Source organism: Carassius auratus, chromosome 32 (genome assembly GCF_003368295.1).
Source record: "Carassius auratus strain Wakin chromosome 32, ASM336829v1, whole genome shotgun sequence".
Taxonomy (NCBI): Eukaryota; Metazoa; Chordata; class Actinopteri; order Cypriniformes; family Cyprinidae; genus Carassius; species Carassius auratus.
This window is the reverse complement of record NC_039274.1, coordinates 1273328-1287273: the sequence shown is the minus strand read 5'-3', so window position 1 is coordinate 1287273 and position 13946 is coordinate 1273328. Positions and strand designations below refer to the sequence as shown.

At 37.9% G+C, this 13946-nt stretch overlaps 1 protein-coding gene across 4 annotated transcripts in view; it reads right to left on the bottom strand.

Moving 5' to 3' along the window:
• Positions 1-12789, bottom strand: part of LOC113051291 (protein CBFA2T3-like) — a 44954-nt gene extending 32165 nt beyond the window's left edge. For 2 of the 4 annotated variants that reach the window (XM_026214893.1, XM_026214895.1), the window contains exon 1: positions 12178-12789. In XM_026214893.1, the coding sequence (XP_026070678.1) occupies positions 12178-12358 (181 nt within the window). In that variant the 5' untranslated portion in view covers positions 12359-12789. Of the gene's footprint in view, positions 1-2474; positions 3411-12177 lie in introns of those variants that run through there. The other 2 variants (XM_026214894.1, XM_026214896.1) reach the window with 2 other exon arrangements.
• Positions 12790-13946: the final 1157 nt, after the last annotated feature.

Sequence of the window (13946 nt, the reverse complement as noted above, 5' to 3'; positions counted from 1 at the left end):
CAAATAAAGCTATGTAAACACTTGCATTTCTACAGTACTTTAAGTCTGTCCCATCAGGTTTTGAAAAGTTTGACAAAGACTTGTGGTCTTCATCCTCACTTGAACACTTGGGCCAAATACAGCAAATACGTCATAGAAGTAGTCAAATGCAAAGTCCTTCTTATGTCACCAAATACACAACCCACTGTGCAACTGCAAAAAAAAAAAAAAAAATGATTCGATGAATTCTTCACATAGTATTGATTTGTGCCAAACGAGGTAAATTGGCGTTTATGTGCAGAGCTGTGTGTTATGTGCACATATCGCGGGGTTAGTTGTGTGAGTGACATCTTTTGTGCAGGTGACAGTCAGGCTACCTGGCCGATCATGTGCCTGTGTTTACTGATCAGTGCCTGACCCCACCCCCCTAGTGCTCTCGCTCTCTCTTCTTCCCTCCCCCTGCTGCTTTGCCGGCCGTCTGCCTGCACCCATCTCCCGCCCACCACCATCTGCTCCTCTCGTTAATTACGAGACGGCAAACTTCACCTGCACCCGCACTCAAATTACAATAATTACCTCCAGTGCACACCATGTCCCTGCTCCCATTGCAGGGCACTGTCAGAAGGACACACTCCTGGGCGTCCTATTTACTAGCAAATTTAAGACATATGCCACAATCATTGAAATGGACACCATTCACACGAAAAACTCTTGACTGCATGTACCAGTATAAACCTTTATAAATTATCAAAATTTTTTTGTTTCTAAACTATATTTGCATTGAGTGCAAATCATAAAGTTTCATTTTGTAATATCTAAGGCAACTTCTAATTACAATGTGTTTTTGGATTACAGAACCATGGTCAACTTTACATTATAGCTTTTTAAAATATTGTTTTTCACTAAAATAATGTGTATGAATTTTGTTAAAAAAAAGAAAAAATACTATAGTCATTTCTCTAATCTAGCAGTTTGTTTTAATATTTTAAGCACATATATTTAGGCTTTGCCATCATTCTAAGATTGGTTGTGTTTACCAAAATCATCGTAAGCCTAATAAGTTGGTTGAAGAACCAGTCACTAATGGAGCTATGATCAAATTAGGCTTGCGATGCTTTTGGAAAACGCAGCCCAGGTTTGTTAAGTGCAGACAGTGAGCAGGTAAGACTGACTTCAAAAAACCTCGTCATTACAGAAACTGCAAAAGCAATCAAATAAGTTCTCCATTTCAACACCCAACCAATGGAAGGCAGTGTCTCCTCAGAGACATTTGACTCTAATTCATCTATACAAATCTACTAAAGCATGAATAAGCATGAAAGCAAATTGAATAATCACTCAAGATTACTGAATGACTTTCTCTTAGTGGAGGTGTTTTAGTGGATGTACCAGGGACATTTGTCTGTAAAAGCTAAAAGGGCTATTTGGTGGTAATGCTTAAGGATAGTTTGTGGCCACAGCGCGGTTTCACCTTTAAGCATTTAGCTGTTGGGAGAACTTCTACCATCTGTTCATTCATAATTCAGCTGATCTTCACTGGGGTCAACTGAAGAGTAAAGAGGTGGTTTGCAGTGCTATGGCAGTAACATCAACGGATGCTGACGGGGCTGGACTGAAGGACAGTTTAGGCAAGTTATGCTGCACCAGAGCATATTGTGGTTTCATCCATCAGTGTGCTGGCAAGGATGCAATGAACAATTCATCATAATGCACTAGATCACATCTTCATTTTTGTGCTCGTATAGACTAACCATTTATTAGACAAACAGGTGGTGAGATTGCCAGGCTGAAGACTGCTTATATGCTGTAATTTCTACTCAATCCCATTTATTATTAATACTCTCAGATAAATATGATTTTACATTAAACAACAACGGTCTCTTTCTCTTCAGAAATTGTTAAACAATTAAAAGCTCAGTGTTGGCACATTTCTGTGAGATCAGACCTAACTGAATTAGATCATCTCTAATTAGTTCCAATTCAGAGGATGGGATTGTTTTGGCAAAATATGAACTTCATGTTTGTTGCATTTTGCGTGTTCTTTTCATAAAACGTAACTAAACAAATAATTACAGAAAGATGGAGTAATAAATGTGGCATGATTAAATGTTTTATTTTTGTTTATATTCGTTTTAGTGACAATAATTTTAGTCATAGCCTAATAGCAGGCTTTCTGTTGAGTTTAAGTCGCCACCCGAATCTTAAATAAGCATCTAATTTGATATGAAATAACTCGTTTGAAAGAACAAAACATGATCTTAACAATCATGTTTGCATTTCATATAATTGAATTTTGCATTTATGCAGCATATAAAAACAAACTGAAACAGAGCAGGTAAGTTGTTGCCTTTGGTAATTTAATTTCTATATTGCTACAAGCATTTGATAGTCTTCGCTTAAGACTTAAGTCCAGTCTAACATGTAGGCTATTTGAGAAATAAACGTTAATATTAAACGAACAAAGTGTTTATAGATAAAGCAGAGGCATTACTTACTTTTGAAGGTCGAAGTCAAACTGAGGTATTTTGCAGCAAAAAAAATAATCCACCCGAAAAATTAAAATAGAAATAAAAGGAGATTATTTCGCCTTGAATATCACTGTAAAAAAGTGACAACTTTCCAAAATGAATAAGAATCGTATATATATAACGTTTTATCAAAGAGTGTCTGAGAGAGAGTTCTCAACTGGATTGCACGCGATGCTGACGTTTCGCTATAGTAGCTAATAAATAATGAGGTAATTCAATTTCGAGAAATCGAAAATATGTCATACAAAGCTAGAACACAGCAAAGCTTTAGTATTAAAGTAGTGAGACTTTGGTATTACGCTCCTTTAAAATGTCGAAATCTTGAAACGTGTTGACAAATTTCTTAGAAAAATGCACAGGGCGAAAAAAAAAGTTCCATTCGATTTCTCAAATCACAATAAAATGGCAAAGTCCTCCAATTCAGATCACGCGTTCTTGGTGGTTTCAATATCGTATTCCACAGTAGATGTCCGTGATCCCTCCTATAAGATAGATGTTTTTTTCCTTTTTAATATTGCCACTGATGCTCCATGTTTCCAAGTAGAAGTGTAGTGAATATTATCTCTTGTAAATCCCGAAAGTCCTCGTCTACAGATTCAGATAATGATTCAGATAGAGAGTGTTTCGGAGATATTCCCGTCAATATTCCAACTGTTCTTCGCGAACTCCCTCCACACTGAACGCGAAAAAACGGTCCATTAAAAACATCATTCGTGTCCCAGCTTACTGATGCTACACATTCTGCGTTGTTTCTCTCTGCAGCATCTCGCGTTTTGGTTTATTTTTGTTGTTTTCGGTGGTTGGAAGCCGGCGTGTTGTCTAATGATCCTTCTGTCTGCGTTTAAAACACCATCTGGAGAAGAGAAGCGTTCTCCTGCGCTCCTAACCTCTCTCTCTCTCTTTCGCTCGCTCGTTCTCGCTACAGCACCCCCCCCCCCCCTCTCTCTCTCTGACAGCTCATCAGAACCACAAGCTGACAGCCTACCTCCCTTGTGCTGTATAACTCCCTCTGATATTGAGGATTCCTAATATAATTCATATCACATTTTAAATAGACTGCTATTAACATAATTAGGATGTGCCCACAATTTTCTGCAATTCTTGAGGGATCGTAAGCACTGTCCCTGTCTCTGATATAAATGCCATATTAATTCTCATGAGAGCAGTATTGATGGTCCTTCCACAACGCCGGGTGTTTTTGCCAGGTTTTTAAACGCAGTTTGAGCTCACGCCGCTAGTCGCCGCTGTTTCCCCATATCAGCATTCGTCAGGCAATTGACAGCCTGAGACAGCTGGTGCCCGAAGACCGATCGAGTTCATTCAAATCAGATGGAAGATATGACGTTTTTGTAACATAGTTACAAACTGAGCATTTCATTTTTCTAGAGCATCGTGTTGCATAAAAAAAAAAAAAAAAATCTGTCTAAGTGTAGGCTAGACGGTTGATGGATGGTCCCTACTTTTAGTAATTGGTCTACTGTCGATATGTCGTTTTACATCGATTTCTGGGATAAAACTATATGTATAGGTAATTTCAAGTATTGTAGGCTAGGCTATGTACCACATTTACTCATCCTTTTACTAGTACCAAGGTGATATTTAGGGGATAAAAATGAGTTCTTCAAGACGTCTAAGCAGGTATAGTTCATCATGGATATATTCCGCTTATCTGACAATCACAGGGTGTCCAACTACTTTTTGTCTTCATTTTGAACTGTAGGCTATATTCATTGGTTTATTGTTTTAAATATTTTGTAAAATGTTTTTCATTTAAAATAAATAGCAATACACGGCAATGGGTTTTGATACTTTGCCATCTAATGCAATGATATTCATTAATTTGACATTTATATTAGGCCCCTGTATAGCCGACCTGATACTTATTGTGTTTGAAACTGTTTACTAGGTGCTTATAAAATTATAATTTACATTAATGACTTATTCTGAGACCTTGACAAATAACTTTCAGCTTAAGTCTAAGGTAAAATTCAACTGAATAGCAAAGCAGTTACTTGAGTGATTAAAAGAGCTGCGTGCACCAGCTATGAATATGGATAAGAGATGGCATTTCCACAGACATTTTCAGGTGTATTTGAATATGAATATGACTTTTTCTTGTGGTTTCGGGCAGAGTTTTCATCGCAAAACATATTCCTCCTTCTGAGGAGTTGGCGGAAAAGATCTAGTAAATACAGCTGCTGCTAAATAATGACCGACTTCTTCTTCAACCTCCCTCCCTTAATTTTGTTCAGTTGATTCCCCCATTTTTGACTGTTTAACCATCACCGCACCTGCTAGCCATTCATTGGCATTGTAACTCAGTTTTAGGGGGAGGATCTGATGGTGTCACAGCAGGTGAGCCGATGAGAAACGCACATCTGCCTTTTTCCCCCACCCCTTTTAGAAATGACGGGATGCAAAGACATGTAAACAAACATGGTTAGAGCTACTCTGCTGTTGGAGAAAGCACCGGTGTTGGAAAGTACACAGAGACAGCTGCCCCATACTTTCTTTAGTCCCACCACTCGCCTGGTCAGCCTGAGAAGCCTCCAGTCAAAACACTCTCAGAAAATCACAAATTGAACATAAATCTGTGACTAGTTATGGTTACAGATTTTCACCAGGAAAATGGTGAATAAATGGAAGTCATTTTATTACAGTGGCCCCTTAGATAATGCTAAAGCATAGATCATAATTACTTTATGATTGTATTTCAACAGATTAGTTGTGCACGTTATTGCAAAAATAAAAACAAATAATGTTTGTTTTATTATTTGAATGATGGATAAAATGACAAAATGTTACCTACAGTATATATTTTTTCCTGATTATCATGTTTAACCTAAATATACGTCACATTATTGAAGTAAAATGTTTTAGATGCACTTCACAGACTTAAGGGAAGTGTGTGAGAAAAAGCATGTGTGTGTGTGTCGGAGTGTGGGAGTGGAGCAGAGTTTAGCGTATGGGTGTGAAGAGAATTAATGTCAATAGAATTGAACACTACACTAGATCAAAACTCTCAGCCTTGAGGAATTCTGTAAAAAGAGTAGCCCTCACTACACTAGTTCCACCTCTCTTTCTCTCATGACAGCTAATACCCAGTTCACAGATATTTAAGATATTCTTCATGACTTGAGTTCTCTGCTATACCCATTATTCTTAATCCACCGTACTGATATGTGGTCAGCTCTGGTGTGGAAAAGAAATATCTGCCCAGATATTTGAGGATTTTTCTACAGCCAAATGCAATTTGGCTACATGTATGGATGTGTCAGTCTGTACTTTTCTTGCAAGGGCAAATGTCTTAAATTTATCAAGTGTGAAACGTGAGGATCTGTCTCCTGTGCATACACCCTGGCTTTGCTTTAACCTAAAGCAGCCTTACTGCCTTGTTAGCCATTGTTTTTTTGTATGAAGTTTCCTTTTAAGAAATCTGGAATCAAACGGGCTTTCAATGCAGTGTAACATCATGTCTAATGGTCTACAACAAATTTGAATGCATTTTATAGACACCAAAAGAAATATTAAGTGCTGTGTTCCGCGTAAAACATTGAGTTATACACTGATAAAAAATGGACATTAATAAATGTATTCATCTAAACACACACACACACACATACACACACACACACACACACACACACACACACACACACACACACACACACAGACACACACACACACACACACAAACACACAAATGGGCTGCATTTTTAAATTTTAGCTTAAAAAAACAACAACTTTGGATTCCTCTGTGAACCACTGATCTTGGGGCTAATAATTGAAAAACTAGATGCTCCATGAGGGATGACACTAGTCAAGTGATTATTTTTGTAAGAGACAACGAGCAAAATTATTTGTGACAGCAAAACACTTTTTTTAATTATACGATTTCTATTTATAATCCCAGAAAATAGTGGCTGCATAATTTGTTGAAAATCTTTACATTTCATTACATTAGATTTTATCCTTCCCTCTAATCAGTAATGGACCACAGCACTGGGAAGAGCTTATTCTTAGGCTCTCATTCTCTAAATATGCAGCCAAATACATCATCATTACTGATATACTTCTGCTGACAAACATGCCATTTTAATTGGTTTACAAAAAAATCTGTCAGGAAAGTGTTCTGACCTTGCACTTAATCCACAAGTTCTGAGAGGTCTGAGAGACTCAAGGCCCTTATTAACAAGCATACAGTGTTGAAGTATTAAATTGATATTTTGAGACTATTCCCAATATTATAAAACTAACTAACTAACTAACTAACTAACTATATATATATATATATATATATATATATATATATATATATATATATATATATATATATATATATATATATATATACTTGATGAAACATGACAGCTAATATTAAAAGTATTTGAAGGGAAAGCAACACATTTTAAAAATTTTTATTTTTATACCTACAGCAGTCTGTGTGGTTCTTGATTGTTTTTTTGCAATAAAGAGACCAACCCAGTCACACACACACACATATATATATCCCCCCAGTGATTACATTGTCCACAAAAAAAGTATGAACACTAGTCATAGTTATGCTCGCCTGAGCAAAACAAGAGTAATAAACTGAGGCTTAGTTTAGTCCCCTGCTTCTTGCATTTGTCTACTGAGAAAAAGATTGATTGAATTCCATGTCCTAGAGAGTTTCAAAAGAGATCTCAAGAAGATCTCAGCAATGTCTGTGTTCAGATTGGCAAGATACCGAAGTCATTTTTCGATATGGTTCAAACTTTGTTCATCTAATTCTTTTATATTTCCTTTTATAAGTTCCTGGTTGTCTAGAAGATGGATCACTGGTTGTCCTGGGTCTTGATGTAGTGTTTATGTCTCTCTTCCCTGCTGGGGAGTTATAGCCCTGCATGTCCTACCCTGTCAGGTCCTTCCATGCCCACACGTGCTGTTTACACAATCCTGTTACGCCTCTTGCTGTGAAACTATGGCTGAATAGAAAGGGTTAAATATAATAGATGGGTGAAGCCAGAAACGGACTACATCCCGGTTTTATGGTCCATTACATTTGGACAACATGTTGCCACAGGGAGCACATCTATGATAAGTTTCCTGTAATAGATGCAATTAAAAAAATAAAATAAAATGCCATTCTTTTAGGACTTTCTCAGCCATATATGTATGTACATGCTATATCTTGCTTGTTTTTGTCAATTTCTTGGTGTTCTTGCCTACCAATAAATTTTCAGCTTTTGAATATTACTGTTGCCTTGTTATTTTCAAACAATGCATTTTTTTAAAAGTGTAACGCAAACAGAAGTATGTATAATGGGACTGTGCGTTCACAATATACACATGGTTACACAGAGTTACATTTGTTTCTGGTCTTAGAGTGTAACAGTGACTGGAGCAGAGGGTGCAGCATGGGCTTCTTAGCGTCTTGACAGCAGTTTGACTGACATTGCAATGCTCTCATGAGTGTACGCCCATAGACAGCCCGTCAATGTCAGTGCCTGACAGGTCCTCCTTCCTAGCTTCATTTAGGTCTTTGTTGATGTGACTATAGCACTGCTGTCTACACTCCTCCAAGTGATCACTTTGAGGATGGTTTCACACCTCTCCATTATGAGCAGTTATCTCTATACCTACACCACCCTTCATATTCTGACCCTCACCTAGTGACATTAAGAACGTCCTTGTCTGTCTTTCTTTTCCTCTGCATCTGATGAAGTGGCAGAGATTTTCCCGTCTGATTGGGCTTATTGTGTTCATATGGAAATGACGGTCTCTGCGGAGGTAGAAATAGAGCAAAAGAGAAAGCAAGGGAGATCTTTTTTTTTTCTTTTTTTTTTTTTACTTGCACATTATAAATCCTTTCCTGTGGCTGCAGTCACCATCAAGAGTGCTGGAAAGAGATAAGACGGGGCTGCTGCTAGAGAAACACAGCTCTTTTGTCCTCTCCCTTTGTCCTCTCCCACTGAAGCTCCGGCATTCAACGGCCTTGTTGAGTCACCCTTACAGACTGCAGTAAATGAAAGTTATTTTAAGCACGGCTGCTCAGAGAGGGACTTTATCTAATGAGAAGGATGCCACAGGCAGTGCAACGAGGAATGGAGTCATCTGCTTTTACACTGAGAAAGGAACAAGGTGCACTGCGGAAGCAGATGTGTCGTCAACATGTTTCTTCATTGCTTATCAGAGTTCTGAATCGCAGAGATTAAAAGAAGATGCGATGGTGAAATGTGTGTATGAGCATGAAGAGCTTGTCATTTCTCAACAGGGTAACACTGATAAAGAGAGGACGTGAGGTAGGACAGGAAGTTAGAGAAAGAATGAGCAAGAGATAATGAACTGCATTCGATAATGCAGAATTACAAAAATCTGTTGCATTTGATGCTACAAAAATGTTTTGGGCACAACGTTCTCAAACTATGACCAGGTCAGCCATTTACTGTGAAAAGGTGTGAAAAGATAATATGTAATGTTATAAATTTTAGATTTTTAACAACTATCAAACAGAGAGTTCATAGTGAAATAACCGTATATACTGTAATCACAGATGTTTAGTGGTGTTAACAGCTAAATGTATTGATTTTTTTTTATTTTATTTTTTTAGCAGGGGTCTCCAAACTATGTCCTGAAGGGCCGGTGCCCTGCAGAGTTTAGCTCCAATCCTAATTAAACACACCTGAACCCACTAATTAATGCCTTATTAGTTATTAGGTATACTAGAAACTTCCAGGATGGTGTGTTGAGGCAAGTTGGAGATAAACTCTGCAGGACATCGGCCCTCCAGGACCAAGTTTGGAGACCTCTGATTTAGAGGGACTGGGATGGAAGACAGGGGGCTTACAGGTCACATACTGTACTGTAAATAAGGTCTAGAAATACATACAGTATTTTTTTTTTTCAGGTTTTTTTAAAGAATATGTTCTTCCAAGAAGACTCTTAGGAGGTGGCCGGGAACCAAACAGCGCTTTGACTTCCATTGTATGGTAAAAAACACAGAGACATTTCTCAAAATATCCTCTTTTATGTTCCACAGAATAAAGTTGTAAATATTTTTGGAACAACATAAGGATGAGTAAATGATGATAGAATTTTTCATTTTTTGGGTGGACTATCCCTATTGAAAATAGACAGGCAAGGATAAGTAAATATGACTCAAAATTTGTGATTTATTTGTGAGTATGATTGCAAGATTTGTAATAAAACATGCAGTAGAGAAACACAGTGACCATGATATTCATTTATTTCACTTGGCGATAGCACTTTCATTTAGCAAAAGAACAGCCACTATAGGCTACTGTACACTTTTTGGCTCACTGATATTAGTTTAAAATGTCGGTTTGTATCTGTCTCTTTTGGTAGTGTGTGACACCCACAAATGCAGATTAAGGTAGGTGCACTTCATGTACTGTAACTCATGTATGGAAACGTAATAAAGCCTTTAAATAAATTTAATGTGAATAGTGTGAATTGTAGAAATAGTTGAGTATTCATTTGCTAGTGCACATCTGTTCATGGATGTGCCCTCGCAGGTGCGCGTGTTGATAGTTAAACCCTGACTTTGGGTTTGTGCGTTCAGGCAGTTGCAGTGCTGGGACTAGAGATAGGAAGAAGAGAGGGTTGATGCACAGTATCAAGATGTGAACATCTGTTCCTCATAGAGACCACAAAGCTGGTGCAGGGGAAATTGGAAGAATAACTGCTCTTTTCCTTTCTGTCTAACTCTTTCTCTTACTTGTTTTGTCTCAATCTCTCCCTCCCCTGTCCTCCCCATGTTGCATTCTCACATTATTCACACATACTGTATATGCTCAGACTACTAGAAAGTACTATAGTGGTACACTGTCAAATGGTTGCTTGAATGATTTTGCTAAATAATATTTAACCAAAGGACACATCAAAGAATGTGTGGTCAATGTCAATGCCACATTCAAGTTTAAATTCACTGAATTCTTTGAGTTCAAAACATTTTGACATTGGTATTATTTTTATTATAGAGTGCTGCAGGGATGTTGTTTCTTTGTAATCCAAAATCCGGAAGTTAGTATTTCAGCTCTTCCAGTTGCATCATCCTAAAGTGATTTTGAATGGGTTTGAAATAAGGTCTGGGGGTAACAAAAACAATTTTTTCATGTATTATTCTATGACATAAAATGCATTAAGGAATACCCCCTTGTGATTTATTTATATTTAAAAAGCTTTTAATTGTCTTGAAAAAGCCAGTTGCTAATAAGTAGTTAAATGAGACTACTGAGGTTGTCAGGGACATTCTTATATACGTTCTCAACTCATAATCCGCTTTCACAGCCAAATTGTGTTAATATGTGCTCTTGCGTACTATTCAAAACAAACTTTCAGGGATTTTATTTTATTATTTTGTATTATTATTATTATTATTAATTAAGTCTGAAGGAGTTGTTGGGAGTTTAATGGTGGTGATGTGTGACTGTGGTGTAGTTCATTTATATCCTACGTTTAGCTTTTTGCTTCTGCCGATTGTATTTAGGCTTCAAAATTCATAAATGTTTTGTTCCTTTTCTCAGATTATCAAAATAACAAAATGTCATAAACGTTTGTTGTTCGCAGAGATTATTTTCTGCAATAATCCAAAGATAATGGAAAAATCAATTGGGATTTTGTCAAAGGAACCATGGTGATGCTAACTTCCAGGTTAGCTTACAAAAATGTCAACATTGCAGCACTTAATGTACTCTACCTCAACTTTACGAGTCAGATGTATGAGTGATGTTCTAGTGGTTATTTTCAGGAAAGAGGAGGAGGGAGAATTACAAGTTCTGAGTTCCATGCATAATATGACTATGAAGCCTTAAAATGTTGTCTTGTAGCGCATTAAGTTCTGGAACTGAGATTCTCTGTTGCAGCCATGCTGAACCCATCCATCTTCTACCGATCATCATGTTTCGTGGGGCACATGCACCTAAAACAACACCTCCATGAGCATCTGGAGCATCATTCTTTGTCAATGCTTGAAAAACATTCTTAACAATTTAATTCTTCTGTCCTCATTTCCCCTTAACACACATACAGCACTGTTAGCTATGCTAAGATGCTAAAGCATTGGCCAACATATCATCCAAGCATACATATTCAAATAGCTGTGGATTAGTGTGGCTGAGAACCAGACCAGACTCCCCTTTCTTGTTATATGTGTGGTAGGTGGCTGTTTTTCCACTTCAGACTGGTGTGTATGCAGTGTGTGTGTGTGTGATGATAAAGCAAAGGGAGAGAAGCCAGTGCTCTGACATCTCTCCACCGCTGCGGTTATCATTTCGCCACAGCTGTTGCCCAAGTCGCACCACATCTGCCTCCTCACAGGATGGTTTGCCGCTATCACCCAACATGAAAATCTCCTTCATTACCCGGCTATTGACTACACCAAAAAGGGTACAAAGTAAAAACAAGACCTTTTTTCCAGAGGTACCAGTTTATGTTTGCCCGGCTAAAAAGGCTAGCATAGGGTTACCAGCATATGTTTTGGATGTTGTGCGCCAGCATGGCATCCCACCAGACCTCTCTACTACAATACTTAATGTTGTTTGGTTGACCAGCATCACAGAAAAAAGGCCATTTTGATTGTTCACTCTCATCAACTGTATTTTGCAGTTTTTTCCTAGACTCCACTGCACATGCTGTCTCTAGAAATGTGTGTGTTTCTTTCACTTACCTGTGGAGTGTCTTTTAGACATATGAGCAGGCAGGGCCAATCGCCGAAGGGCTCGTTTATCCAGGGTAACACTGTGGCTGGTCAGCATGAATGTTGGCACTCTGGGTGTATGGAGAGCAGTGGAAGACACTCTCCTGATCCCAGACCTATTACGTCTCTTTGCATGGATCTCTCCAGCCATCTCATTTCAATGCATTGGTTGACAGAGTTCCACAAATCAACTCCTTTATAGAGTTCCAGAGGACCGCAGGATACTCACAGTCAGTTAGCTAGTTCCACCCTCAATAGTCTGTCATGTTGTCCAGTTCCGTAACCAACGCAAATGTCTTCAAGCATGGACAATCGCACAATTCAGTGAGAAGACCAGATGCAAGACTCACGCCCTCACAGAACTGAAACAAAGTTCTTCTCCTTTCAAATGCTGACCACAAACCTTTTCCTTTCCTCTCTTTAGCTCAGGTAGCAATGCCAGTATCGTTCTCCAAAATGTATGGGCTTCTGGACAAACAGTGATATTCTCTGTCACAGCAGGGAACATGTAGTGAGCACATGTTCCTCCCACTAGCCCCTCTCTCTCTCTCTCTCTCTCTCTCTCTCTCTCTCTCTCACTCTCTCTTTATCTCTTTCACTCTCTTTGCAACAGTTAAAAAGGAAGGGGTGGTATGGGTGGCAGCGAGGTCAGCCTGACTGTGGGCTGAGACTGTACTTAAATTGGGCAATGCGTATACATACGCCTTACATTACATGCATTTGTTTCCAGAATTGAGTTTAAACAAAGTCTCCTTTTTGGAACAACCATAATGACCAAAGTTGTGGCAATACTACATAAAGCTGATTATTCTAAAAATGTAAGGTGAGTCTGTAATAATGTATGAATTAAATAGCTTTAAGCAGAATTAAATATACATATTTATATATATATATATATATATATATATATATATATATATATATATATATATATATATATATGTGTGTGTGTGTGTGTGTGTGTGTGTGTGTGTGTGTGTGTGTGTGTGTATATATGTGTATATTTAATTCTGCTTAAAGCTATTTGTGTGTGTGTGTGTGTGTGTCCTGTCCCCATGTGAGCAGGTGGTTCCCCAGGCGAAAGTAAACAGGGCTGAGTGGCTGTGGTAGCTCACATCCAGGCTTCCTCTAGCAGGAACCAGCTGTGTCTGCGGGCAGATCATGCTTCCTGTTCCTACTGGACAGTAGGGCTCCTCCTGGACTTCCTTTTTAACACCTCCTGGTCTGCACACAAGTTCAAACAGGTTCAAGGGCGAGAATCTCTGTAGGACTCCCATCTGAAGGCATGTTTCTTAAGTCTGAAGGCATGTTGCAACATACTGTTGCAATATACTGTTTTTGCTCATTTCATCATGGCGTTTTTTATATTCAGATTTGTTCATCTGATTAAGTCCACAGAATCATATGCTTAACATATTTATGTTCAGGGCCTGAAAACGAAAAAAATAAAAAAATTAAAATTAAATAGGTTCACTCTGAGCAGAATCAATATTTTAAAGTTTCTGTTCCTGCGTCCCTCTGATATTATTCCCATTCCGAAACTGGTTTGGGTGGAAGAAATACCGGTTAATAACGTAATAAAAAAAAAAAAAAAAAAAAAAAAAAAAAATATATATATATATATATATATATATATATATATATATATATATTATTTGCCTATAATTTGCCTAATAATAATAATAAAGTAAAGCATTTTCTTTACTCAAAAAGAAAAGGAAAAAAGAGAGATCTGGTAA